The sequence below is a fragment of the Anopheles coustani genome, chromosome 3 (assembly GCF_943734705.1).
Source record: "Anopheles coustani chromosome 3, idAnoCousDA_361_x.2, whole genome shotgun sequence".
NCBI lineage: Eukaryota > Metazoa > Arthropoda > Insecta > Diptera > Culicidae > Anopheles > Anopheles coustani.
In genome coordinates this window covers 19,750,507-19,778,265 of record NC_071288.1, presented here as the reverse complement: position 1 = coordinate 19,778,265, position 27,759 = coordinate 19,750,507, and the positions used below count along the sequence as shown (strand labels likewise).

General features: G+C 44.5%; 3 protein-coding genes across 3 annotated transcripts; 2 read left to right on the top strand and 1 right to left on the bottom strand.

Moving 5' to 3' along the window:
- The first annotated feature begins 8,426 nt into the window (after positions 1-8,426).
- On the top strand, positions 8,427-12,787 carry LOC131272082 (uncharacterized). Its single transcript, XM_058273700.1, has 6 exons — positions 8,427-8,567; positions 10,117-10,323; positions 10,413-10,955; positions 11,028-11,555; positions 11,620-12,478; positions 12,553-12,787. The coding sequence occupies exons 1-6, from the start codon at positions 8,427-8,429 to the stop codon at positions 12,690-12,692; spliced, it is 2,418 nt and encodes an 805-aa protein (XP_058129683.1). The 3' UTR covers positions 12,693-12,787.
- A 785-nt stretch (positions 12,788-13,572) lies between these two features.
- LOC131272083 (translocon-associated protein subunit delta) lies at positions 13,573-14,589 on the top strand. The gene is made up of 2 exons (XM_058273701.1): positions 13,573-13,914; positions 13,983-14,589. Exons 1-2 carry the CDS (start codon positions 13,660-13,662, stop codon positions 14,241-14,243), a joined length of 516 nt encoding a protein of 171 aa, XP_058129684.1. The 5' UTR covers positions 13,573-13,659; the 3' UTR covers positions 14,244-14,589.
- A 2,788-nt stretch (positions 14,590-17,377) lies between these two features.
- On the bottom strand, positions 17,378-25,853 carry LOC131272065 (dystrobrevin beta). Its single transcript, XM_058273686.1, has 10 exons — positions 25,730-25,853; positions 25,361-25,660; positions 24,640-25,282; positions 24,438-24,561; positions 23,058-23,421; positions 22,824-22,997; positions 21,782-21,943; positions 18,578-18,703; positions 17,528-17,571; positions 17,378-17,449 (listed from the first exon to the last, which is right to left on the bottom strand). Exons 1-10 carry the CDS (start codon positions 25,851-25,853, stop codon positions 17,390-17,392), a joined length of 2,121 nt encoding a protein of 706 aa, XP_058129669.1. The 3' UTR covers positions 17,378-17,389.
- Between the last annotated feature and the right edge of the window lie 1,906 nt (positions 25,854-27,759).

The window sequence follows — 27,759 nt, the reverse complement described above, 5'->3', positions numbered from 1 at the left end:
TCGGAAGGATCTTTCTTTCTATTGCTCGTTTACGTTTTGTGTTAGTTTGTTTAATGAGAACCTTTTTGCATTGCGTAATCGTGTATGCCTTTATTTTCATGAGTTGTTATTGCTCTGCAATTGTTGTACCTTCGGTTAGGTTTCTGTTTTTATCTAGTGTTTTTCGCAGATAGACCACCTGGTTTACCCTGTACATTGCTCTTGTTTGGTACATCATGCATTCTTTTTCGTATTCTATCACAATCTGTTACGTTTTCCCGCTCTCTGACTGTTCTCTGTTCGTCTGATCTATCTACTACTATCTGGCCTTTCACCCTACTTCTCTCTGTTTGCGTGTCTGTGCGCTTTCGAATGCGTCGTGCGTGGGATCGACAGCTACTGCAAGGAGTTTTAGAATGCCACTGGCCGGCGAGAGCTGAAAATTTTACGTAGAAAAATGCTAAACGCTAAAGCGAAATAAATGTTTTCTGTACTAGACGACCTCCGATCATCGGCAGCTTGGCAGTGCTTGCCGACAGTGGTTCTTCCTGTCAGTTGGTGTGCTTCCTGTATCAGGACGATTTTTGTCGGGGCTCAAATCGTTATTTTGGGGCCCCGTAAAACCCGGTCCACCCTGTCGTGTAATTCGTATCTTTCTTTCTATTTTATCTCTACCAATTTTCTATCTCTGTGTCGGTCGCTGTTTGTCTGTTTTTGCTCCTCTACACATTTTTGTACAAACTCTTTATGTCAGTCTATTTTCCTGTCTATGTGTCTCAGTCTTTCCTCACGTTTGTTCAATATTGGCCCTTGACTTTGGTGATATTCGGAAATTCATAATACTGTACATGTAGAGTGTGTATCTGACCGTTTTACTATTTTGGGGTTTTGCAATTTTTAATTTTCCTTAACATATCTTTTAAGTGAAACACAATTGGTGAGAATATTTCTTCAACTAGTTTAGCATTCATTTTTGAATTCTGTATATAGTTACAAACTTTAGTATTGGGTCAAACTGAACAATAAATGAAGGTCTTGTTGTTAACAAATTAATTCGATTTACGATATTGGCTTTTATAAGATGTAAGATGTGCACTCGTGTGTGTGTGTGTGCGTGTGTGTGCGTGTGTGTTTGTGTGTGTGCTGTGTCAAAATTCTCTCCCTCTTGCTTCGAGGCGGCCGGATACATGGAAAATTGTAGTATTCCTACCGTGTTACGTATGTAAAATATGAGGTTATATCATGCAATACTAAAAGGTTGATAAGCCTTCCTCCTTTTACGTTCTGTAGCTCACCGTGGCAATTTATTATAGTTTTTTCCTTTTTTTTATTGTTTAATCTTTTTTTTTGTAATATTTAGTTGTTTCATATATACTGTTTGTAATTTTGAGTAATTACCGCATATTCCTTGCACATTGTGTATTTAAATATGTATTAATTTATTGTGTTATGTCCTATGTAAATTATACTTTTCCTGTCCAGTGTGAAAATGTAAACAATGGTACAGCTTTATGTTTTCTACTTAGATATCAATTTGTTTTCTGTGATTATTCCCAGCCAGCTGGAGTTTATTTGTTCACATGTTATTCGCAAAATTGTCGTTCCATTATTTGCAAAACTATCGTTTTTTTGGCAGCAAAGCTTTACTTACAAATTCGCACTATGCTTTGACTATGTTTGTTCTGAAATTAATTATTACTTTTGCGTTTGAAATCGTAATCCTAATAAATGCGCTTTTCCGAACATCATCAACTTACCGCATTCCATAGCGTATAAATTCGTTTGCAGACTGCTTTCTATCTTGCACATCCTGAATTGAGCAACAGATTAATGCTTTTATAACTTTAGTCACAACAATGATTGCCAAAGTGATAGAAGGAACTGTTGGAATCGCTATCCTTACACGTGATAAAATCCCCTAATCTGCCATTAGCCTAAATCTACACCGCGCTGCTGTTGATGTACTAATTAATATCATCTCTTTTTTCTTTTCTTTCTCTCTCTCTCTCTCTCTCTCTCCTTATATACATCTTCCTCTAAACCGTAAAAATCGCATTCTATTGGACTCGTTCGGTGTATCGTGCTATGTGTGTGTGTGTATGTATCGATGGTGCATCCTTTGATAAAAAACCAAAATGGAAAAATCACATGACAAACATTGCCGCGTCCATTATCTAACGCCCTCTAAAACGAAAACTATGTGCCACGCATATGTAACCGCACACCGTAAATGCACACCAACATGAACTGAAACAACTACTACCACCTTCCTCACGCCGCCTCCCGATCGACCATCGGCATCGATCAACTGCAAACAGTTCTTATGATGAGGATGATGATTACGAGCCAAACATTGACATACTCGAGTCACAGCTGGATGATTGTATACTGAACGAGTGGTGAGAATCGGTGAAGATCGAGTCGGAAGAGGACTTCGAACGGGCCGAACGGGCCATCCAGGAGCAGTTGGATCGACTCTAGGCTCGCCGGCAGCCAAGTGCACCATCGTTCACACAAATCGTCAACGTCAACGGCGTCACTAATTTGAACTATACTTACGCACGGAGCTCCCGGGGCGCATCAATGAACGGGCACGAAGAAAACCAGGACGGACCAGGAGTGAAATGCAAGCGAGCTGTTGGAAACCACAGAACTGAATCCTTTGGAAACACACATACACACATACAGACCCACATTTGGTGCGCTAAGGAGGGGGAGAGAAAGAACAGATTGGAGGTGATAGGATACAACACAGAACACTCAATGCTACCATTGCTGCTACCAAGAGGGGAAACAACAACTCGATTAGCATAACCACAGCTAGTTGCTAGAAATTGCCAATGCGGTAATGCTACTTCTGCTACTACTACCACTACTACCACCTACCACTACCTTCGTTGCCAATACGGTTGCTACAGCGATAGTTTGCTACTAGCAGCCATTGCCAACAACTTCAGGCACGCCAAACTCGGCCACTACTACTCGAATACTACTCAGAGGCGCTTTAACTGAAAGTCGATGTGTATCGGATATAAGTGAATGTACATCAGTGACACTCCTAATGCTTGTTTTAACAAATAGCCAGTAGCAGAAGCGAGCAAATGAAGTAATCATTGTGACAACTTAAAACCAGAAACAAACCCCATCAGCCTGCTAGTAGTTGTCGCTGGAAGTCATAAAACCACTTCCTAGCTTTGTTATTTTGTATGAGGCACCTTTGGACCAGTTACCATTAGCTCGCACTGCTGCAGTAATATCGATTGATTGTTGTACGGATTGTGCGTAACATTTAGCGACATCTGGCAGGATATCCATGGCACATGCCGCCCTCCTCCTATGTCTGTGCGTGGTTTGCTTACGCTCGTTGCAAGCGTTTTTTTAAATTTCAAAAAACAAAAAAATCTCCATCTCTCACAGCCATTCGCCGTGAACTGTCACCATCATTCTTGTACCTTTGGCTCATCTTTTCTTGTAGGTATCACGAGCAGCGAGCGTACCGAGCGGGCATGCACAAACACTACCACTTCCACGCGCTAGGACCCGAAGAACTTGTGTAGGCAAATAGCTTACCATCCGGCCAAGAATGTTAGGATTTTATAGCTTACGACAAAAAGAACAAGGACAGGATTCGTCACAAAGCCATATTTGAGATGGGAGGGGAGCTAGAACGGAAAGCAGATGTTAGACTAAACCTGTAAACGCATTCTAGGATTTTTTTCTAGCACTCTTTATATATAACGGGACCTTATTTATAATGCCCAACAGTGCTGGGTAGCAGAAATACTACTATCATGAGATAGGGTGGTATATCCGTTCAATGGTCTTATCTTTTTGCAGTTAGTTGTTAGGTCAATTAGGTGTGTTGATTTTAACGATGGGCCCAATAACGGTTCCTCGTTGTTCGCGCTGGACGATAGATTCGTTCTTCGTTGTGCAAATGTGCCGAATGTTCTCCTGCAAGAGGTATAGAACCAGCGCAAGCACGGTAGATTTTAGATTTTTTCTTATAAGCTTTATTATGGTGCCAAAATGTTTGTTTCGTTATGATTACTGTAGCCTATTAAATGCCAGTTCAAAGATGATGTGACGTGGGTGACCGGAAAAGGGACACGTTGAATGAGTTATTGTTTTCATGCCCCAATTGCGTTGCAGTAAGCAGTTTCGTCGGTAGGCATAACCGCGTATGCAAATTCCCTAACAATATATATACTTCATGTGCAGGAAAGTTAGCAGATATTCGGATATCAGATTGTGTCTTAGCGTTGAAGTCCGTCCGCCGACTCGTTCACAAAGCGAAGCGATCACACCAGCGTCGATCTTCGTCTAGCGTATGCTTATTCATACACGTGCTTCTCATGAACTTACATTGCCAACTCCATCGCCTCCAGGTTACAATGCTGAGGTAAATGCCATCGCGTCGGCTCATCCTGACCATCTGCATCATCAAACATAAACCGTACGCCGATCATCATCGCCATCAACGCAATCGACATCTGTACTATAACACACACAAAAAAATGTATAGCTTTATTCAGTTTCAACTCAGAACGAGAGAGATGAAGAGCAAAGAAATGGTTTAGGATTTGATTTCTCGTTTGGTGAAGTTGACGAGAAACGAAGAATAAGAATTCCAATTGTTGAACTCCCGATTTTCCCTTGCTACTACTGTGTAGTAGATCGCCGGACCCTGATACATTGCATTCGTGTGTACGTGTGTGTTGTCCCGTGGGGAGAGGCTTTCCCCCCACCCCCCCTCTGTACCGTTGTTCCGTTTCCGTATTTCACTTCCCTTCGTGCCCAGCCCGAGCGGACATTAAAGATGATTGTGTTTGAATTGTCCTCTTAGGAAAAATGGCGACGACAGTGACGAGAGCGACAGTGAAAAGATCAGCCTCAGGATAAGCTGGCGCGAACGGTACTTACGCAAGCGACGCAACAAGAAGAAGCGCCGATAGACGCTAGGTGCGCGACCCGATACGATCCCGTCCCCTTATCATCCCCAGCCCCTCCTCTCCTCCCCCCTCACATCGTTATTCAATTCGTGACGAGCATCTTTATACCCCGTATGGCTGGCGTATGTTAGTGGATCGTGCTCTGTAGAAGGACTTAGCAGTTGCAGTGGTAGAGACTGTGTACCCAGTGGCCATCTTGTAGAAGGATTAGTTTTATAATCAACGCTGAAACTGACATCCCTACGGAAGGGACGACTTGATAAATTGAGCAAACGAGAATAATAATAGAACCGTACACTCTGTAATGGGTGGAGATGGATTGGTGTAAGTAGGTGATTTTTTTCTTCTACAAACTCACACCAACGGTTTGCTAATCCTTCAGCATGACCCATTCGCAGATAACTTACCATAGACATGATAACCGAAACAAACAACCACAGTACTGTAACGATCGTTTGTGCGATTCATAATTATAGAGGAATGTGACTGAGAGCAAATATGAACAAAAACGTAACGGAAATGAATAAACCGAAACAAAACAAAAAAAAAGAAAACCATACCGAAACAACAATATGATAACGTTTTAGGGAATCAAAGTAGATTTTGTAAGATTAAGGGTAGAAAAAGTACTCTCGATGTCATAGTAGGTAAGAGGAACTGTCTGTAAATAAGGTTACACGAACGAAACGGAAAAGAAAGATGAATCAAACGGCTAGAAAGCTCCCCATGGTGGTGTAATACATAAATGTGAACTTTGGTATAAACTCCCGCGACGGGAAAAGCAAAAGCAAACAAAACAAAATGGAAATCTTCATGCGCATATCTAGGTTATAGTTTACTTGTGTAAGTCTTATCTAGTCCAGTTATATCAGTGCTAAATTACTAAGCTAAACTTTACACTCATCTAAACTGTGTGCATGCGCTGCCAGTCGAAAGAAAAACACACAAACACGATATTTCATAATCCTGCCGCCATGCATATGCGAAAGTAAGCCAAGTTCCGGTTTAAGCAAAGTATTCTCCATACATCGGTTGTAAATGTTTGATGCGTGTTTAGATATTCGAATGTGTTTCATATCGTTCTACTTTTGACTGTGGCTGAAGCGCACGCGGAAATGGTGGCAATTTCCCTCGAGTTCGTTGCGAGCCAAAAACCCTACGACAATTAGTAGTTGTCCTGACGAGCGACCATGTTATGTTATGTTTGATGCACACTAACCTGATGCCTTCCTGCAGCTCTGAAGCGCTCTCGCGAGAGCCGGCCGTTGACCAGAGGTTATCCTTTTCGTATGAAGAGCTTACTTTAACAAATTATGTTCATACTGGTGTGAGCTTCATAGGAAAAATCATTGTTATTAGTCCAACGGGTGGCATATATTTCGGAAATTTTTGAAATATGTTTTCTTTCATCTGTCTGTGGGGAAAATAATTGGCGTCTTGTTCTTGATGTCATCTCATAAATACGTTGCAAAAAGAAACGAATGAGGGAGCTACACAAAATAATAAGTGCTAGAAATGACTGCTGCTACATATAACACCACAAAATCCTAAAATTGATTCGAAACAAATTAATTGATATGCTGCATGGAATAGAAAATGGTCAGAACTCGGAAGTGATTTAGGGAACACATGTATTTGGCAGGATGGAGCTATACACCTTTTTAAAAGAAGTTGGCCGAAACAATGGAATTGTTTGGAAGATATCCTCCAAATGTAGGATATATTAGATTTGTGTAACACATAGGTGTACTAGAAGGAATGAACTGAACCGAAGTACCGACACAAAAGAACCACGCGACGAGGGTGATAAAGAACAAAAGAAAATGCGATGGAATGGTCTTTTTAGCTAGTTTAAGAAGCAATTCGCAAGTTCAAGGATCTCTCCGGTGAAGATCCTGCACTCGAAACCACCATTTGGGTGGTGAAAGGAGTACATTATTTTTTGCGAAACTAATTTATCTGTAGATTTCAAAGTGTTTTCCGATTGAAACTAACGATGGAAGGAGCACTGAATAACGGAACGACCTCTGTCATGTGTTTGTTTGTGTGTGTGTGTGTGGCCATAGTGCAGTAGTAGCAGAAGCGTAGAAGCGTTCGGAAAGGATACCAGAGAAATGATCACATCAGGCAACGGGTGCGGGCCCCATAAGAAGACCGCACCTGCGCTAGGATTGAGTTTTTTATTATTTTAAATTATTAATTTTATTATAAATTTTGTTTGTTTGTTTTCTATTATTTTTATTTGCACATTGTTTGTTTAGTTGTTCAACCCTATTTATAACATACCCGACAAAATGTACCAACAAGAAATCCTCTCTTTATACTTAAACAATAACTAGATGTACATGACAAGTGGTGGAGTGTAGGAATGGAGTAACAGGAAAAAATGAAAGTAAAATGATTTTGAGCCAGCAAAAGCTACACGTGGACGTGGATGTAGACGTTAGAAATTAAAAAAAAGGAAATACATCCGTGAAAAAGGAAGAAAACTGTAACCGTAAACGGGAGCGATGATAACAAAAGAGGAAAACTAAAAAAACCCCGACTCTGTGTAAAATTGATCGATAAGTTATTAAAATGTAAACCAGAACAAAGAACACTGTGTCGAATGTACTTTCATTTTCGACGGCTGCTTTGATCATTATTTGAAGAGTTGAGAAAATGCATCGCGCTGGCAAATGGTTTGAGCCACCGTGTGTAAACGCAAACGGACTCCGGCGTAGAGTCGGCTTCGGCTCGATCCATCGTCGGATCAGGTGGGCGCATCCTCGGGAAACTATGGCAACCGGATACGGAACGAGCAATCAACCAGCACCACCACCACCTTCGTGCTGCAGTGGCGGAGCTGCCTTTTGGGCACGTGGAGTAAACTTGACTTTTGCGGGGGCTTCAAGATTGCAGCGCGGTTCCTTCGGACACCCGGGTTCGGGTTCAATCGGAAACGCCCGTTCAGAGGGATTTCTCCTCGCGGTGCTTAATCGATAAAGGGTACCAAGAAACACACCACCTCTAGGAAGGAAAAGCAGTTGTTGGTATCGCTGAATTCCGCCGAACATAGGTGAGTATTGGATCGGAAATTCAAGGTTGCCAATATCACGGTCGGCGAGGGTTGGCAACGGCGAATCCTACTTTCGGTTTCAGTTCCCGGTCGAATGTTGGCGCATACGGTAGCACCGTAGCACCGTCTCAAGCACTTCCAGCGGTCGGATATAACCATGGACATCTTCGCTTCCCGTGTGTCCCGGTAAGGCGAGTACGAGTGAGTCGGTGTGGTCTCGGATCGCGTGTGCATCATCGCTAAATGATGACCTAATTTCGTAACTTTTCCGCAGCAGTACTGGTGTCCGCAACCGAATGTGCTTTGTGTGCTGAACCACCCAAGTGTTCCAAGTTGGCCACTCGGATTACCCAACATTTTGTGGGGGGGCCATGCCTATTAGCGAACCTTTGCGGTCGTCAGCGTTCGTTGTGCAGTGAATTGACCAACACCGCGAAATGAACACATCGAAGTGGCTTCCCAAGCAGCACCAGGAGGTGATCAAGCTGTTCGAGCAATCGCGCCAGCTCGAGCGCGAACTGCGGATACTGGGCAAAAAGTTCGCCACGGATATCAACATCGACCTGCCGGATTACTACGTAAGTAGTAGTAGTGCTTTGCCCAACTTCCAAACCGTTGCGGAGAGCCCGATCATCGATTTCGGTGCGAATTATACCCAATCGCCCAAGTACACCACCGGAAAGTGTTGGGGTCGGGGGTGCCAGGGTTACGCCATCCTCGACCGTAAATCGGCGGGACACGACATTGAACGTCGTCGAAGGGTGCTTCTTTGCGAACTCCGATCCCGAAGCCTTGATATTGAGTTATTAAAGGGTGACGATGGCGCAGGCGGTGCGAAGGCGAGAATGGCTGTTCCGTTCGAGAAAAGGACAAAGGACCTAAAGCAAGTCATTCGCGCGCTCGCGTGTTCGGTAATGTGAGAATGAAAAACAAACCACCAAACAAACGGCCATTAAATGGACAAATGTTCTTTCGTTGATACACGCGGCGCGCTTTCTTGGTTTCAAAGGAATGGATTTCGGTTTGCTGGGGTGAAGAACTCCATATCCTTTGATTTGTGGTTAGGTAATTCCGAGTCAAGGAAGGAGGATAAATCACATTGCGCATTATTTGACTAGTGTTGATTGTCAGGTTTGCACCAATTGAAAAAAATCTTTAATACTTTTATATATTTGCGTTACGTTTAAAATCTGAACCAGTATAGTTTTACCTGCTTTAAAAGCCTTAGATTATATTAGATCAATAGCTCCATTCTTAAAGAATTCTTTTCATGTAAAGCATGCCCCATTAACATTCAAGGATCGCCATAAACATGGTCGAGTTCTGGCGTGCCTTTCCCATACATTTCGAAACAAAAGGCATTCAACAAAACTATTCCAATTTGCTGACTAAATTGCTCTACACATATTTGACCTAATTGCGATTGACATTCCACATGGAAGTGACTCCCTGGAATGGCCTGGGTAGAAAGCAAATGCGGCTCGGTTTGATCATACCTTGCGGAAAGCGAGCTCCACAACCGAACCGGGTGAAAGTTTCCGCTCCAAACATCCTTGACCCAATGCCGCGAATACTGCTGGCTGGCAAGTAAGTTGGAACAAAGGCTAGTCCGCAGGGAAAGCATATTGAATTAAATAGATGTTATTTGCCGTATCGATCACCGGAGATGTTCACTTTGGTGCTCGGGTATGAGTGATAGCTTTCACTGGAATGATAGAAAAAAAAAGACGAACTTCGACGAATGCTCGTCCTCGAATGTCTCAATTTTCGAAGTTCAATGAAATACAGCTAAACAGGCTGTTCGTGATCGAAGGGCATGCACACCAACACCACCACCACCGCCGCCGGTGGGGAAGTGCCACTCAGTGTTTCCTCCACCAAGCCAAGCCCACAATGTTTCGGTGCGCAAAATCCGTCCAGCACGGAACGCGAACTCCGGAACGAAAAGGTTCGGTCACATCCGTTACCTCTTAAGGATTAAAGCTAGCGCCACGTGGTGTAGCATACTTGCTCGTCTAGGAGCACGGCCGGTCGAATCCATCGCGTCCTTGCGAATTTCATTCAAATGTATATGTTCCGGACCCGCACACCTAATCACCCGCACATCCCCTCGTTGCTGTCGAACAGGAATTCGAACGGTTGCTACAACAAAGTCGCGAATGCTTCGAACGGTCGGCCCACGTCCAGACGCGCCTCATTCGGATGTCGGCCTCGTCGGCGGACAAGAACGTGGAGCGTAGTTTTTTCAAGATCCTGCTCAACCGGAAGGCCCACCTGATACGGCAGAACCTGCGGAAGCGCAACTTTCAGCTGATTTTCATCATTAACAAAATGGTGGGTAAAGGGAGGGCTCGGTCGGAGGAGTTGTTCTCCAACGGGGAGACGTTATGATGGATGTTTCTTGTGTTTGTGATTGCCCGCAGATAAAGCTCATGCTTGCTGCCACCTTCAGCTCGGAGGTTGTCGTCGACGGGGCCCTGCTGCTCTGCACGCTTCACAACGAGAGTGTCATCCTGGCGCAGAAAACAACGCAAGCGCGCACGCAGACCAACGCTCAGATCTGCAGCAACTCGTTCCCGTCGCTCATGTCGGCGCCGAAAAAGATCGACATCGGGATGATCCTGCAGATCATCACCAAGCAGCGGGCGGAAGAGTGCTGCAGTACGCTGATCAACTGTCTGCTGACCACCTGCAAGGGTGCGCTGACGGTGGCGCACGAGGACAACGTTTCCGACACATCGAGCGTGGAGATCCTACGAGCGCTAACGACCAACCTGCAGGGTCCTGAAGGGGGAAAGCACATCGATCCGATCCAGGAGGAGATGAACGTGCGGCGGAAGGCGAGCGTGAACATGATCTCGAGTGGTGATATTCACGCGCGTCCAAAGATGACGCCGGGAAGGCAGGTGGTCGTTACGCCAATCATTAGGCCGGAAGCTCGCGAACCGGATGCATCGGAGCACAATGTAAGGTTGTGGGATGGTGTTCGTCGAGATTCGGTTTAAAAACAAATGTTTTTCCCTTCTTTGGTTCGCTAGGATCCCGCTATAAACTTCTTCGACGAGATGGCCGCCGAAGCGGTGGCGTACAACTCCATCAACTATCTCGTGAACGAACCGGACGGGATGGATCTGCTGGAAAATCTGATCGCCGACGAGGAGATTTTCGTCGCAAACGTCATAATGAAGGTGATCAAGTTCTGCCCGTCGGCGTTCGATCGGGAGCTCACGAAATCGGAACTGCTCAAGTGGGTGAACCGGGGAAGTCGAGGCCTTTGGACGCAGATCGGTGGTACGCTGGAGCACGTGGTGCTGTGGTGGAGCTCGTCTCCGTTGGCCTGCCGTCCGGCGGCCTGTGCAAAGTATTTGCGCGAGTGGTTATCGTTGCTGCTGCCGGACGAAGCACCAGAACCGATTCTTTCGACACTGAAGGGACTGGGTGAAACGCTGACCGTACACGTGACGAGCACGATCTGGGACAAGCAGTTCCGGTTGGCGGTGGTCTCTTCGAGCCTGCCGGTAGACTTTCCGTTTGAGGAGAGTGAGTTTTGCGGAAAGAGCGTAAATGTATGTCCAAACAATGGTATTACATTCTACCGATCTTAATGATACCTACGTTATGCCATTTCAGGTTGAAGGAACAATTTGCGGCAAAGTTTGGAGCGAGCTTCTTTACCAGCTGGTGCAGCTCTCAAACACCTGTGACATCGGTACGATCGCCAACGAGCTACCGCTTGTCGAACAGATTCCGGTCCTGCATAGGCTCGATCATTCCATTCACTCGATGCGTATCTGGGCGGCGAACAAGGCCCGATCACTGTGCACCGACTGGAACATGATGATGTTCTTCAAGGTGGTCCACAGCGACATCGGGCTGTGCCTGGAGCAGCTGCAGTACATCCGCGTGCCGGAGCTATCGGCGGACGATCCGCTCGAGGTGCAGGTTCAGGTTTGCGTAGCACTCCGGGCGAAACTGGTATCGGAGATCAAGGAAAATATTATCAAACTAAAAGCAACCTGCACCGAATGCATCGACGTGCTGGCGGCGGTCTGCCGCACGACGAGTTTGGCCTCGCTGACGCTCTGCTTCCCGTACTTTAAGCACTGGCAGACGGAGGCCCTGCAGGAGCGTGCCAACGAGTATGTCTCGTACTTTTTCAACCAGATCTATCTGCCGGTCATCCAGGCGACGAAGGATATCGAAATACTGAAGCTAACGCTCAAGATCATCTGCGAGGCGTGGTTGGATCACATCTACATGAAGAAGACCAAGTTCAGCAGTGCCGGGGCATTGAATCTGCTGAAGGACTTTGATGGCGTTGCCGAGTGGATCAATGCGTGCGAGGCGCTGGACGAACGGTTACGGGATACGCTGAGCCACCACGAGGTGCTGCGGATGTGCGAAGGGGTGGGCAAACTGTTGCTGCGCAAACCCGAGGAAACCATATCCATTTTGCCAAGTCCATCGAAAGCGGGCAAAAAGAGCGATGGTAGGAAAACCTGTTCAAAGTAACAAATCAAGTTCAAGTAACAAATCAAGTAACAAATGATCATATCGTTTCAGAAACTGCCGACGAGAAAGCACCACTGCCCCCGGAGATGTTTGTTCCGAATCAGAAACGCTGGCTTGAGTTGCGTGCCCGTGATAGACGGGCGGTCAATCTTAATTGTCTCTGTCTTTGCGCCGGAATGGATGTGTACTAGAAATGATCCGGAGGAATTTAAATACGAAACCAGTTAATAATCAGTTAACAATACATGTCCCATGGCGAAGAGTTACGCTGGAACACCAATGAAAATCAAACCAAAGAGCTGTTAAAATTGAATTGCTACACAAGTGTAAGTTGAATGGGCATGATTTACCATATTTCGATTGGAAAAGCATTTAAAACCATTCAAAACTAGAAACGAACGGATTCGAATAAGTATTTATCAACCTTGACATTGTTATAGCAACCTCTAAGCTGTGTGCAGCCAACGGCTGCGTACGAACGAACGCAGCCGTTAAATCGCAGTGAAGTACAGTGTTTCCCAATATAAGTTCACACCATGAAATCCGCCCAAAGATATGTGATAATATTTTTAACAGCTCTTTTCTTTGAATATTGAACAAGCAGAATATGTATGCATAACAAGTATAATGAAGAAGAGGTGTTGGTTTTGTGTTATTATGATTTCGATACCCAGTTGTTTAAAGAATAATGACAAATAAAAAGGAAAACGCTACTATCCATCAGAATTTATTGACTTTATGGGAGACACTGACAAGAGGTGAATCGTACAATAAAGTAAATTTATATGAATATTCATACGAAAGGCGTCGTCAATAAATGGCCTCAAAAAGATTCCGAAGACCCATTTTGGGTCCTCCTATGAATTGAACATTTTGCTATCAACGATTGTTTCGAAATCAAGATTTTAAAATGGCACTTTATTTGTCTGTCAATTCATTGTACTAACCTTATGCAGCAAGTACTGCTTCACTCTAGTAACCTTGCTGTCGTGAACATCCACGTTGGAATGTCAAAGATCCAACAAGTCAATATTCGCAGTCAAATTCAGTCCCCGGTACAGTACGCCACCGTGTTTTCGCATTGCGATCAACAAATCGCCATCCTCTTACCTACGAGTAACGCTAGTTTGTGCATTAAGCAACCAACCAACCAACAAAATGTTCAAGTTTGTGCTAGCTACGATTGCGCTGTCCTGCTCTGTGTTGGGCTTTGCCACGGCAACCTCCTGCACGAATCCCCAGGTTCAAACAAATTTCTATTCCACGTCGGATGCCACGATTGTGAGCCAGATCGGTTTCGTGACGGAGTTCACACTGAAGTGCTCGAACGCTGGTGCTGAGAAGCTGCCCCTGTTCGCCGAGGTCCTCGGCAAGTTGGCACCGGTTGTGCGTCTCGGTGAAAACAAGTACCAGGTAAGTGCACTTTCTGCCGAGGAAAAGAGGTATTCTAATAACATACATACGTGGTTTGTCACCTTCAGGTCAGCTGGAATGAGGAGATCAAGAAGGCCGGCAGCGGAACGTACACGATCCGCCTGTTCGACGAGGAATCGTTCGCCGCGGTGCGTAAGGCGCAGCGGGCCGGCGAGGACGTTCATTCGGTGAAGCCCCTCACGACCGTTTCGGTTCACTTCTCCGGTGCGTACAAGGGTCCTTGGATCAACTCGGAAATCCTGGCCACCGGTCTGGTCGGTTTCGTTGCCTACGTTGCATTCACCACGCGGTCAAAGCTGGTTGCGTAAACGTCACCCATCTACCCATAATTTCCCGTTAATTAACTAATTTGTTTTTCGATTGACCATTCATCTCATCAACGACACTCATCGGAGGTGTATGTGCTATTGTGTCACTGTTATTTATGTGACCGATTTTGTTAGCTTCAGAAGTTACAAAGAATCCATCCTTTCGGGAATAACATCACGCCCAACGTCCGGAAGCAAAAGAGCAAACTAACCATCTTCCGGAATAAAGTGGAACAAGAAAGGTGCTCCCGTGCTTTCGTTCCTCTGAGACTGAAATAGATTACATGGAATAAAAGAGAAGCCTCCGTTCCGGTGACCGATGCGACATATTTTGCCGCCTTACCTAGTGGTTTTAGGATTTTTTTCTTTCCTTTCGAATATCACCCCGCGAAGAAGTAGTGAACGAGAAGAATGACCCGCGAGAAAGTGAACACAAGAAAAGGAGTGTACAGCAAATCCCCATTGGTAAGTGTATTGTTATCATTTAGTCTTTATTTTATTCCGTAACAGCGAAATAGTGCAACATGCCACCATTGTCCCGGCTCGTAATGTATTTCCGTTATTTCGCGTTTGAATCTTTAATTTGTCCCTTTTTCCTGCTACTTTACTGTTTTTCATAATTCCATACGCAGCTGTGCACATGTCGCGTTTACTTTTCTTGAAGAGTTCGAGCTCGAGCTTCTCATCCAGAGTTTTGAGTATCGGGTTTTTTGTGTTGGACATATTTCCTTTAAATATCCCAAAAAGCTATGCCATTACCATGCCATTGAATTCATAAATAATTTCCTGTACTAACACACTAAGAATTTTCGATAACTGCGATAATGTACGTACGTTTGGGATCGTTTTCTACCATCCGTTCCACATCCGTTTTTAAAACAACTATTTTTATGAAATAATGTTACGAGTGTTTTGTTTTCAAATATTTTGTATGTACGCATCGCCAGGTCACATTCTTTCAGTATGTTTTTTTCCCGCAAGAAGGTATATTTTTCTATATGGTCAGGGATCGGGGTTTCGGTATCCGTTAAAACGTTCATCTATCTACATAATTATGGGTGTTCGAATTTTTGAACAACTGTTTGAACTCGTAGTAAATGATCGTGGTTTCAGTAACGTTTGGCGCCTAGTGTTCGATTCTACTGTGAGGAATTGTTCTTCCCCTAACGGCCATGGAGCTTTTCCCAGCATTGGAACCGCTGCCTACATTATGCTAGTTTCGTCGATACATGCCAATCGTTTAGCTACGATTCACGCAAGCGATTTGGCGGAGAGTACCGTAAAGCAACAAGAGGCACCATACAACCATGGTTTTAAGATTAGAAAAAGGGTAGCTGAAGAGAAGGGTAAACATTAGAAAATGGATAAAACTAGTTCGAAAAACGGAATCACTCTCTGAACGGTGGTCTAACGATGTCGTTGCCATGTCGTACAGGATGCGAAATAGTAAAAGGTACATCGGGTGATGTAGAAAGCTGCATCCGCTTCCCGCTCGTAATTGTAAATCGTTGTTTGCTAGCTACTGGTATAAGTTTTCTATAAGACTTCCTGTCCTACCTGTTGTCCTGGAACTTACTTTTCCTTGGAAAGATGTCGTGTTTTATTCAATTGTTTGCTAAGGTTTAGGTGTGAAATATGTTTCCGTTTGCTCATGAATGATCTTTTTTTTTTAGTTTATTCGTGTATTGTTTTTGTTACACTACTGATGTATTTACACCAATCGTTGTTGGGGTATTTTATTAATTTTTGTTACCGTTATTGGTACGTTTAAATTTTGCTACATTTGTTCCTAATTGTTTCCACCGAATGTAGGTATTTTCACGTCTCTTTGAAATAATGTTTATTGAGAATACTGATGCTTTGTTTAAACCTGAAGTTATAGTTTTGTTTGATTATTTTGCCTACCTCCTTGCCCGAGCAGCCAAATCTGCTCCTACCGTTTTGCTCCTCTAGTAATATGTTACGCGATATTTCATCTTTTCAAGCTTGTTTGCCTTTAATAAGTTGTCAAATTAAACTTGACTAAGTTACTTTGCGCTTGAGTCTGTTGCATTCACGCATAGATTGTGTGATTCACGCAACGTTTGCTCAAACTTGCCAAGTTGTTATGCTCCACTTTAAAGTTTCTCGGGCAGAACAACGATTTGGGCATCTTGGCCGAACAAGCGGAAAATGATTATGATATAGGGTAGATTACAAGATGGTCTAGAAGATGGTACGTGTATATGTTGCTGATCGTTTTGATGATATGCGATAATCGTTTAATGATGTCGATCGATCCTAATGCTGCTCAAGTTTTTTTTTTAAATAAAAAGAACACTTTCCTTGCGTCGCTATAAGCAGGGACAGCCTTTTGGTTGGATTAAAATGCTTCCATTTGTAACAAAGCACGCTTTATCAATGATAACGATAACAATTCTTGCTAGGTCGCTAATATGTCTATGTCTAAGCCTTAGAAATGAATATTGCACAGAGAATAGACGACACATAAAACATATAAAACAAAAAAAAACAACACAAACAAAAAGCGTAAAATGGACAACGTAAGGAGGTATCTTTTATTCAAATAAGTTTGCATAAAAAACGAATGCGAGTGAGGGATGTAACAAATTCCTGTAACAAATGAAATCCTCAGCTTGTGCCCTTTCAATGTGACGTAGATAAAAAACTTTTCGCATCACGTAACTTAAACACTACAGGGGAACGTTGCGATAGAACTAACCGACTAAATACCCTTTGTTACCTGCCCGTGGGGCAAGCGTAGGTAAAAATGAAATCTACAATCGTTTCTAATTGCTGGCAAGATACGGCGCTCCATTTTCAGGGGTTGTTTCTCTCTTTCATCGAATGGTTCTGTCATATGCTTTTAATGCGTTCTCGTTTGCAAACCATCCTACAGTATCACCTTCCAGTTCCATGACTGTTTCTGTGGAATGGTTCAGTTTTGAAGTTTCGCGATCGATTTTCTCCCCGCCGCGATCGGAAGGCAACCACGTGTGCTGAATGACGTGTGTGCGGGTTTTCTTCTGTTTGGCTACCTCACCGATCTAAGGATCGTATATTCCTTTGAACTACAGTCCTCTGGTCGGCGGGTACAATCGGGTACTCCGTGACTCGTTTCCATGAGCTTTTGTGCTCCTTTTCGTTCACTGGTTTTGAGAGTTTAGACTCCAGGCGGCAAACTGTTCCTGCCACTGTGTGTTGTCCTGTAAAAAATAAGGAAAATGGGGAAGAACAACGTTAATGTCTCATCTTGATATTGCACTTCTAGTATGCTTACTCACCTTTTCACTCCACTCGTGCGTGGTCATGTGCATTTCATCGAAATCTGAAAAGAAGAGTAAAACACATACATGTGATAAAAATTAATCGACATTGTTGCTTTTCATGCTTCTTTCTAACAAAACGAATGCTGCGTTCGTTCAATACATAAAGACGAGGAAATAGAAGTGCAGTAAACTAAATAAAAAGTATTAGTTACTATTTTTTGGTATTATTTTTTCCTAATTGCCTTCGAGGTTTTAATTGATGGAATTACTACATCTCTAATTTGTTAGTTGTGTTATGAATTTTCTGTTCAGTAGTTAGTATTAGTATAAATTAGCAGCTGGTTAATTATTTCTTGTAAGCAAATGCTTTTTTTTATGTTTTCTTGATTGATTAAATTTCTTCTGTACAATAAAATAGAAAATCTGTGCAACAATGACATCAACACAGAGAGACGGGTGTTTGTGTTCGGTGCTGCATGGTGCGAGTTGATGGTCATTCCACTCCTGGACATTCCTCTACAAACAGCCAAACAGATCAAACGCTGCAGTGTACGGTTGTGCATTGGGTGGAACATGGACAAAACAACATGGTCGATGCAAAAAGAAGAAAATAAAACACGAAAACTGAACCCCCGATAGTGTGTTCTCTGGAGGTGAATGTTTGCAGTTGTTTGTGACAATGTACGAAACACAATTTTAACATGAAACAATGGGTAAAAAATAATCTTGGCACGGATCCCTGCACGATGTCCCCAAATGGATTCCTAACTTTCGTGAGATTGAAATAGTTTGAATTGAGATGGCTTGAAAGTGAAGTTGTTTGGTTGTGTTTTTTGCGAATTGTTTTCCAAAATAAAAAGTAAGAAGATGACGGAAGCCACTACTTTCCGAAAGCACACAGGAGAGTTCGAAGCTATCTGGCCTTCCACGTGCGATCGTTATTTGCGATTGCGGTTGGGCAGTGTCGATGGATGCTCAAGATTTCCTCGTTTGTCGATTGTTGTTTATTTTGTTTTTTGTTTTTGAATGATCATAGAAACGAGCCGGGAATGGGTTTATGCTTACCTAGCGAGTGGCGCATGCCGTGCTGCGACGGAATACTATCGTCGTCGGATCCCTCTGAAAAGTAGCGCAACGGCGGTTTGTGCATGACGCCGGGCGGAAGATGTCCATCGTAGTGGGGAAAGAAAACTGTAGTACCACCCACATTTCCCCGCCCCCAAACGCATAACGTACACGCACGGACACACAGAGGCACGTGGTGTTGCAGTTTTTTGTTCGTATTTTGATTTGTTTTTTTTTTGGGAAGAAACAACGATGATCGATGGTTGTTGTGGGTGAGTTTTGTGGTTAGTTTTGGTTTTAGTTTGGATAGTTCAACAGTGGTTATTTTGCACGAATATTGGTTTATGTTATTTGGCACATTTTTAAATGGTTATTTTTTTGTTTTCAAAAATACAAACGGCGCATTCGAGAGACAACATTGTCGTTTCGTTGTTGTCGATAGTGGTTGTTGTTTGTGGTGATGGTGATGGTGGTGATCGTGGTTTTGTAGAGCGTGTTGTAGATCATTGTCATTGCGCATGCGAATAGAAGTGAAACAGAACGGAAACGGAACACCGAATTTGTTACGATCGTGTGTGTTACAAATTTGTGTGTTTTAGAGTTAAATTACAAAACATATATTTTTTTTATAGGCATTGGGTTGTACAGCAAGTTTGGCTGTGGTGTGGGTTTGTTGTTTTTTTTTTTGCATATCACGGGAAGTTTGTGTTCATGGGTTGGTAAAAAGGTGTTTGTTGGTGGCAGCACACCGGATTTAAATTTACATAACAAACCGTTTGAATGATAGTTTATAAAAAAAATGGCACGCAAAAAAATGCATCAAAATATGATCGATGCTGGTGTTAGAGGAGATGCATTGATCACGTGCACTCTTCCCTTGCGTGCTCCTAAAGGTTGTGTTGTGTGTCAGGATATTGCACGGTAACTTTCGCATAATTTTGGTGTCTGCAAGGGATCGACGGGAGGGGTCGATTATGCGGGTTTGGATCAGAAAATACGTGTTGGTATACTTTTAGTTTTAGTAAAAAATGTAAAAACAATTCGAATTAGAAAAAAAAACAAAAAATGAAAACACAAAATGCAAAATTCTTACAAAGTAAAACGGTTCAATCCTTGGAGGAAGAGCAGCAAAGGTATTAAATGTTTGAAAAAAACAAAACAACTCGTTTACTTTGGCGTTTGTACGTCCGTACGAACGTATGTTGCTTGTGTGTTGGGTGTGAATGTGTTAGCATTGATGTGTGAGCAGGCTTTTAAGGTTGTTTCGAGTAAAATTTATTATCCTTTTCTAGAGACGTTTTGGAAGCCGTTTTGTATGTATCGAGCTGGCACAGACTAACACAGGGTGTGCCCGTGTGCACTTTGCGTATTCTTTTTGCAACGATCTCCTATGGTTTCTTTTTCTGGTTTAAGATTAGTACATTAAAGCCAACAGATGGTTGCCTTGCAGATTAAGGCAGCGTACGGAAGATATTCACATTGCACCGGTTTTTTCACTCACGCAGCGAGAGCACGCCCCTCCGAGTCGGGAAGTCCATTCGCTAGGTCGGATCGGTGGGAGAGAGGGTGATTTATACTGCGCGGCCGGAATTTTGGTCTTTTGGAGGGAAGGAGGAGCCGACGCGGCGCGCAAGGGCCGGATCGTGTTTCCTCCCTTAAACTCTGCGCTCCTTCAGGAACGTCGCTTCCGGCGGGGAGGAACCTAGAAAGCGAGAATCGGTGGAAGGTGGTTTTGGGATTTTTTTTCGGTTTGGTTTGGCGTTTTTTTTTCTTCTGAGAAGCTACATCGAAGAGAGTGTGTGTACCGAATCGATCGTCTGACGATCGCCCAACGGTGTGGGGCTTCGGACACGTGGAGAAACGGGTTTTGTTTTTGAAGCGTTACTTAATTGTAATGTTGTTTTTTTTGGGAACAGGATAGCTTGATAAAAGAGTTACAGCTTCACGCGTTTCATCACACATGCGCACATTGATAATGGCCAAAACGGACGACAGTGCAGTTCGCGCCTACCAGTTCTACTTCGAGTAGCGAAAATAGCGAGTTAGAGAAAAACACATTCAACATTAACACCGAATCTAGATGAACGTCTGTGGGAAGGCGGGGCGGGGCCGGTATGAAGGAATGAAGAGCAGTAGCGCGCCTATCTGGAAGCTGCTATTGGTGTGGTACTTGGTGTATGGCGGGTGAAAGATTAGTAGGGGGGCGGGTTTGGTTTTTTGCATGTCCAACATGAAAGCAAAACAGGAAAAACCAAACTACCAAACGGGCGACATCGAAATGGAAATAAATAAATTCTATCGCAGCGAACAAGCGAAACGAGTTCAGAATAATTTTGCTTTGTTGTTTAAAGGCATTTTGATCTCCGATGCAAAGGAACCCGGAGAACTGTCTCCGATCCCTTAACTGATGATGTTGATGAAGATGGAACTAAAATTGGTTTCATTTGTTTTTGTGGTGGATTTGTGTGTCTGAAATGTGTACTGCCCTCCATGATTCGTTCTGATGCGGTAGTAATGTTTGACAATAATGAGACCTTTCCTTGCGGCATTTTGTGCTCTATTTCGGCTCTAAGCTTGGTCAACGTTAGTTAAGGCGCTCGCGCAATGTTTCAGTCAAGATCGTGCTCACACATAGCCACGTGCACATATAAACACAAACACATACACACAAACATACAAAGAGTCATGGAAAAGGTAGCGAATGAGAAAATTTTAAAATGTTTCCGATAAAAATTCCGACATATAACCCATAACAAATTTTTCAAATTTTTGCACGATGAATAACGTAAAAGGCGTACTATGTATTAGTGAGAAGTGAGAAGGAAATTTGAAATAAAACATTTAGAAACACATTGAGCACAGAAGCAATTGGAAGATAGAAAATGTTTGAAAATCGAAAAGACAAAACATCCGGGAGCTGTGTTCGATAGGGAAAAAAGTGTGACAAAAAGGAAATATAGACGATCAAAAAGGGTCCCCCCCGTGGTGGAGTTGAACCCTTTTCTGGCCACGGCAAACACTGAGTGGTGGTGGTGGTGATGGAAATGGTGATTTTTAAAACATCCGGTGAAGAGGTTTTGAGTTTTGCGGTGCCATTAGAATAAAAAGAAAAACCCAGAGAAGAAGAGGTACAAGAGAGAGAGAGAGAGTGGTGGTGGGTAAGTGGAGACAGAAAAGCGTGAGTGGATGATGTCGTGCGGGTACCTGAGTTGAGCTCTCGCACCAGCGAGGACATCGCGCTCGAGACGGAATCGGCCGCGTAGTGCAGATCGGACCGTCCGGCGGCCGATGGTGGACAGGCGACGGCGGCGGTGTTCGATCTGAGACCACCACCACCACCACCACCGCTACCATTATGGCCACCATCTTGGAAGCAAGTGTTGAATGCGCAATCGAAGGTGATGCGGGGCGAGATTGAACGTTTTAATAATTATCCTTCTCCAAGGGGGCGAGAGGGGGAAGTGAGAGAAGTGAGTGACTGGAGAAGTCCCAAGTTGACGGGGAGATGGTTTAACCCTGACCCCCCGAGAATATGATGGTAAAGAAGCGAAAGTAAACTGTGTTTAAGAAGAAAATGACTCAAATGTGACACAAATAACAAATGAAAATTAGAATGATAAAAAATATAAATCCAGTCAGCTTAAAAGTATTTAAAAAAAAGGAAACCAACCGTATTTTTACCTCAAGTTATAACAAAACATAGGAAAATTTCAACAGAAGGTGATAAAAAAATATAACACCATGTACTGTAAACCAAACCTCTCGACACCGAGAAAGAGTGTGAACGTGTTGTTTCATGTTGGGTTTGTTAGCGTGAAAACAAACATTGAAATAGTAATTTGAATGTGATACTAATACTGCACGATATTAAATTACAGCGAAAGTTACAGACAAACGCACACAACGAAAACTTTTGGCGGAAGGAAGAAAGCTTAAGCGAGCGCGCTGCTTGCTAACAACGGCGAATGGGTGTTGACTTGAGGGGGGTGGTTTTTTACCACCCCTTCGCCCCCCACTACCTCCGTGGTCAGGAGACCGCGCACCCTCTAGCCGGCGATGCCACCCGAGTCGTGATGGATGGATCGTCTTTTAACAGCATGTTTTTTAATGGTCTTGTTTTAGCTTAGTTGCGTTTGCTTGCGGAAGGAAAGGACATTGCGCGGGACACGAGAGAGAGAGAGAGAGGGAGAGATGCGGAAAGGACCGGTTTGACGGATTTTCTGGCGAGCCCTGCGGCGCTACTTACTGTTGTTTCCGTTCGGAGCGTAGCCTCGCATGTCCATTCCGCCCATGTGAGGATCCGGTCCGCCGTGCATGACCACGCCGGGTGGAAGCATGCCGGGCGGCAGATTCTGTGGCATTCCCGACCCGCCCGGGTTCATCGGCCCCTGCCGGGGGCCCTGGTTTGGCATCGGTGGCCCTACGAATGGCGATTGCCGAATTAATGACTCATCCAGGCCGACCGATGGGGCGTACTTACCTTGTGGTAACGGTGGACTTTTGCCCGACCGTGGACTAGAATTGGGCGTCGAGCGGGGACTCTGGGTTTGGTGGTTCTTGAGCATCCGCATCAGGCCCTCGAGCTGCGCCATCAGCTGCCGGCGGGAGTCCTGCAGCGCTCCGAGGTGCCCCTCCAGCTCGCCCTTGCGCTGCCGCAGGGCGCGCAGCTCGTTCATCAGCGCCGGACTTTCCGGCGCCACCTGTTCCGCTTCCTGCTGGCGGCGCAGTTTTTGGATTTCGCGCATAATTTCCTTGTTCTTCGACTCGAGCTGCATGATCAGTTCGCGCTGGGCTCGCGAACTGTCTAGCCCTATCTGCACCGGATCCGGTGCCGAGCCGCCCGGCTGGAAGAGGAAAAACGACAACGGTGATGGAGGCTTGTCCTTCGTTGATAAACATAAACATATTAATGATAAATATAAATGCAATTCGTTATAATAACTGGTGTTTTGCAACGTTGACATAGTTCTAAAAAGTTTGTAATCCTAAAAAGGTTGTAATTGTAATAAATAAAATTAGAGTAACAATAAAACCGAATTCTTTGGGAAGTTTGGAAGTGTTAGCTTGGCTATCAAAAACGTTGATTTAATAAATGTTATAAAACATTTTACCATAAAAGATTATACTAAAAAAGTGTGCTAAAATCGCTTGGCAGTTCACGCATGAAAAAACTGTGTTAAGATAAGCAATACATAACAAACTTTTAATGCTGTTAGTCATGAAGGTTGATAAAACGGATGGTGGATCGCTTGCTAGTTTTTTTTGCATTCATAAGACTGTTGTGGGAAAAATATTAATATACAGTTATAATATAAGTTATAAACGAATTGCTCTTTTAACGGCAACTTTTAAAGCACTTTTTGGTGGTTTACTTAAAAAGTTTAATGTTAAAAAATCACTTATTATGGGAAGTCAATTTTCACGTAAAGGTTTTCAATTCAATAACTCCTTCGTTGATCGTCATGATGGCTATTACTGTATCCTTCGTTTTCTAATAGTAGCGTTGGATTAGTTTATCAAAGTATTTTTTTTTCTAATTCGAATAATGCCCATCGGCATAACTTAATGCAGGAAAATATTTCAAGGTAGTATGTTTCCTGAACTAAAGCTCAAAACAGAAACCAAGCGATGCTATGTAATTTCCTGGAGATCGAACATTGAATCATTAGAATATGTTTCGTTCCGTTTTTAATAGACACGATTCGCGATCGAAATCTATCTGAGTTAAAGGTCATCCCACACTCATTGCAGGATTCCGGTACAGGATTGTGTACCAGAATGTGCCATCAAAAGGCGTTCTTCACGTAGAAAGACCTCAATTGCTTGGGAGTTATTGAAGGGTTTTTTGGGCACTGCCTACCGTTCGCGTCTCCTGCGCTAGCCGTGCCGCATATCGGGCGATCAGTCTGTGCTCCTCGTCGTTAGAATTAACCGCTCCGCGCGTTCCGGACGTTCCGTTGCTGTCCAGCGACAGTCCGGTGGCCCTGGAAAAGGGGTTTCACCATCGATTAGTGGGACGAATTCTTACAAGCGAAGTGCGTGTCTCCCCGCCCAAAGCGTACCTCGAGTCCAGCGTGCTGCTTCGGTCGTACAGTCCCGGTATGCCGCCGTCCGGGAAACCGTTGTGCGACGGCAGCGGCGACGGCGGCACGATGTGCGACAGGTTGAGCGTCTTCTCCGGCTGCTCGGGAAACCGGGGCAGCGCCTGGTTCGGTTTGTCCGGCACGCACCGGAAGCTTTTGCGCAGCGAGTGGCCGATCTGCTTGCTCGGGCTCTTGTAGCTCGAGTACTCCTTCACCTCGTGGTCGTTCTGGTGGTTGAGCGAGACGCGCCCCTGCCAGAAGCAGTCCTGGCACAGCTGGTACCCGTGGCAGCGCTGGCACCGGTACCGGAAGCCGGTGAAGTTCTCCCGCATGCACACGGAGCAGACGGTCGGGTGGACGACGGTTTCGACGGTGGCGAGCCGGTGCAGCAGCGGCATCCACACGAGGCAGGCCGGCCCCGGTTCGGTCATGAAGCCGGCCATAAAGTCGTTCACCGTGATCTTGTTCTCCACGGGGAAGATCTCCGACTCGAGCCCCTCCTTGTAGAAGAAAGTGGGCGACTCGAAGACGGCCGCCGGCAGGGCGAGCACCTCGCGCAGGAAGTCACCCAGCTTCCAGTGTATGAGCTGCCCGGCGCCGTCCGAGATCTGTGAGAAAATATCTGTTGCAACGAGAAAACAAAATCCTCCCATGAAAATCATTCTCCCCGGCATGTGTGTGTGTCCCACCTACTACTTACAACGCAATTTGTCCACCATCTTGCCGGCGCACATGATCGCGAGGGCCACCTTGATGGAGAAGACGCGTATCTTGCCCGAATTGTCGCCGGAGTAGGCCGCCAGCAGCCAGTTTAGCAGCAGGCTGGCCTTGGAGTCGACGTGCACCTGCTGCGTCGGCGGGAGACGCTTGTTGAGGTTGTGGTAGAGCGAGGACACGAGCGTCTCCAGCCGGCTCACGCTAACCTCATTCTGCGGCTCCAGGGTGTTCAGTCCATTCTCCCGGAACGCCTCAATCACGTTCCAAATGTCGACCAGATGCACTGTCGGGAAAAGGGGAAGCGAAAACGTGGCCATTATTGAGAACGCGAACCCATGGGTCGGTAACTTACGGTTGGTAGATTTTTGCACGTAGCGCAGCTTGCAGGCCGTCCGGTACGAGGCGAAGCGGATCGTGTCGAACGATTGGATCTTCAGGTCCTGCAGCATTGCGACCCGCGCTTCCATCGGTTCCATCTTTGTGGGGGGGTGTGTTGGAGTTCGTTAAGGGATGAACCTGCGAACAATTATTATCAAGAAACGTAAAGTTAGGGCAATTTCAATTCATTAAATACGATAAACTCAATTTTCATGTTTAATCCCTCTCAGAAATATCGTTGATTTTCTAATTTTACCGGCCAGAAAAACTGTTACTTGACTTGGTGGATAGAACCAACGCCACCAGATGAGGATGAAACCGTTCAAGAAAAAGTTCACTAACACCCGGGGCTAAAGTTTTAACCTCGATTCCGCTCCGGAATGGAACCAGCGTGCGGTTTAAATTCGTTTACGGTGCCGGTTAATTTTACACTATTAGCGGGGGGGGGGGAAAGTTTAATTCTTCGCTCTCTTCTCTCCATCCAACGTCGTCGAACGAACTTTCGCCTCAAAAGTGGTGCGGATTAATTTAACACTAGCGCTTCAGTGCCCAGCCATTCATTCGGGATATCCAGCACCAGGGACCAGATGGTGTTGGGTCCGCAAAATTTAACGTTATCTTTTGGCTTAGTGAACTTTTTCTGCTGTCTTTTAAAGGTGCAGTTCGTTACGATCAGTTTAATCTGTTTGCCAAATTCTGCGGTAAGCATTAGCGAACGGGAAAAGTAACACAAAGTTATCAAGAAAACTAGTTTTAGACGTAGTTAATAACTTATCTTTAAAACAAAAATAAAAGAACACGGTTTCCAAAATTGAAACCGTTTGGTTCCTAGATCAACACAAATTAAGGTGGACGATGGAGGCGCCTGGTGTTTTTGGGTTCTTTTATTTATTTTCCGCTTCCTGGATACGTAATCCCAAGAGAAAATCTATTTTCAGACATTTTAAAAACGTTCTTTTGGTCTGGGTAAATTAATTTTAAAATACAATAAATGTTTTCAAAGGCATTTCTAACATTAAAAAATGAATTGTCGAGCTTGAACCGATTGTTCAACCATTATGGTTGTTTTTCGTATGAACACAGTTCTCATGCCAATTTCCGTTGTTCAGATACGCGTAAGATGATCAGATAAGTTGATTTCATTATTTTCTACTCGGCTATTATTTTCCAAAACGTTTTCATTTCCGTAGCTTTGTGTTGCCACATCCCATTCACCTGTTAGAGAGGACTGTGGTTCACTTTCGCAGCGGAAACTTCGTTCCGCCAGATTGAACATTCACGCGGCTGGTATTTACATTATCATCATCGACAGCTCTCCAATTCCGTCGGTTGTGGCTTCCAAAGGTTCTTGCTCATCCGAAACGACAATTACAAACTCGCTAGGAATTCGCGCGAATCCCTTCCCACCAAACTGGGGGAAATAAAAGCGAACCAAAAGCGTTGTTTTCATCCGCGATTTTTCAAGGTCTCGCAACGGCAAGTACCCCGGGGGAAAGTGTAAGAGGACGGTGTGTATTTGTGTTGCCAACCAGGGCAAAACACCCCCACCCCGCGCGCTTCTATTCCCTCTATCCAATTACGGCATCGGCAGGGGTGTAATAAAATGAGCTTCTGTTTGGGCGAGACCAGACCAATGTTTGGAACCGGCGAAGGAATGGAACGACAAAACAAAACAACCGTTTGTGTGGCAGGAAAATGTCACGCGACATTCGAATTAAGAAGGTTCGTGGTTGTTTGGGGCATGTTTGTGTGTGTGTATTCTAGTAGGGAATCGTAGGACGAGCCAGCATTCTAATCATATACACAAACACCTTATTGTGCAACTTCTTTCCACCTGTGTCTTTCAAAGACTCGGCTTCATCAAAGCGTACCAAAATGAAACGATGAACGCTCAAACGCTTTAATGGAAAATGTTTTTCCAACCCGAGCCCGAGGGTACTGGGAGCAAGACGAACACACGGACTTTTCGATTGCTGTGGATTGTTTTTCTTTGTACGAAGGCTT

Excerpts from the sequence above, each read along its gene's own strand:
- LOC131272083 (XM_058273701.1), top strand. The coding sequence starts at position 13,660 with ATGTTCAAGTTTGTGCTAGCTACGATTGCGCTGTCCTGCTCTGTGTTG. Across the intron at positions 13,915-13,982 it reads TCGGTGAAAACAAGTACCAG|GTCAGCTGGAATGAGGAGAT; the intron begins GTAAGTGCACTT and ends TGTCACCTTCAG.
- LOC131272082 (XM_058273700.1), top strand. The coding sequence starts at position 8,427 with ATGAACACATCGAAGTGGCTTCCCAAGCAGCACCAGGAGGTGATCAAG. Across the intron at positions 10,324-10,412 it reads TTTTCATCATTAACAAAATG|ATAAAGCTCATGCTTGCTGC; the intron begins GTGGGTAAAGGG and ends GATTGCCCGCAG. Across the intron at positions 11,556-11,619 it reads TTTGCGGAAAGAGCGTAAAT|GTTGAAGGAACAATTTGCGG; the intron begins GTATGTCCAAAC and ends ATGCCATTTCAG.
- LOC131272065 (XM_058273686.1), bottom strand. The coding sequence starts at position 25,853 with ATGGAACCGATGGAAGCGCGGGTCGCAATGCTGCAGGACCTGAAGATC. Across the intron at positions 25,283-25,360 it reads GATGGTGGACAAATTGCGTT|ATATTTTCTCACAGATCTCG; the intron begins GTAAGTAGTAGG and ends TCGTTGCAACAG. Across the intron at positions 17,450-17,527 it reads CGCACGAGTGGAGTGAAAAG|GACAACACACAGTGGCAGGA; the intron begins GTGAGTAAGCAT and ends TATTTTTTACAG.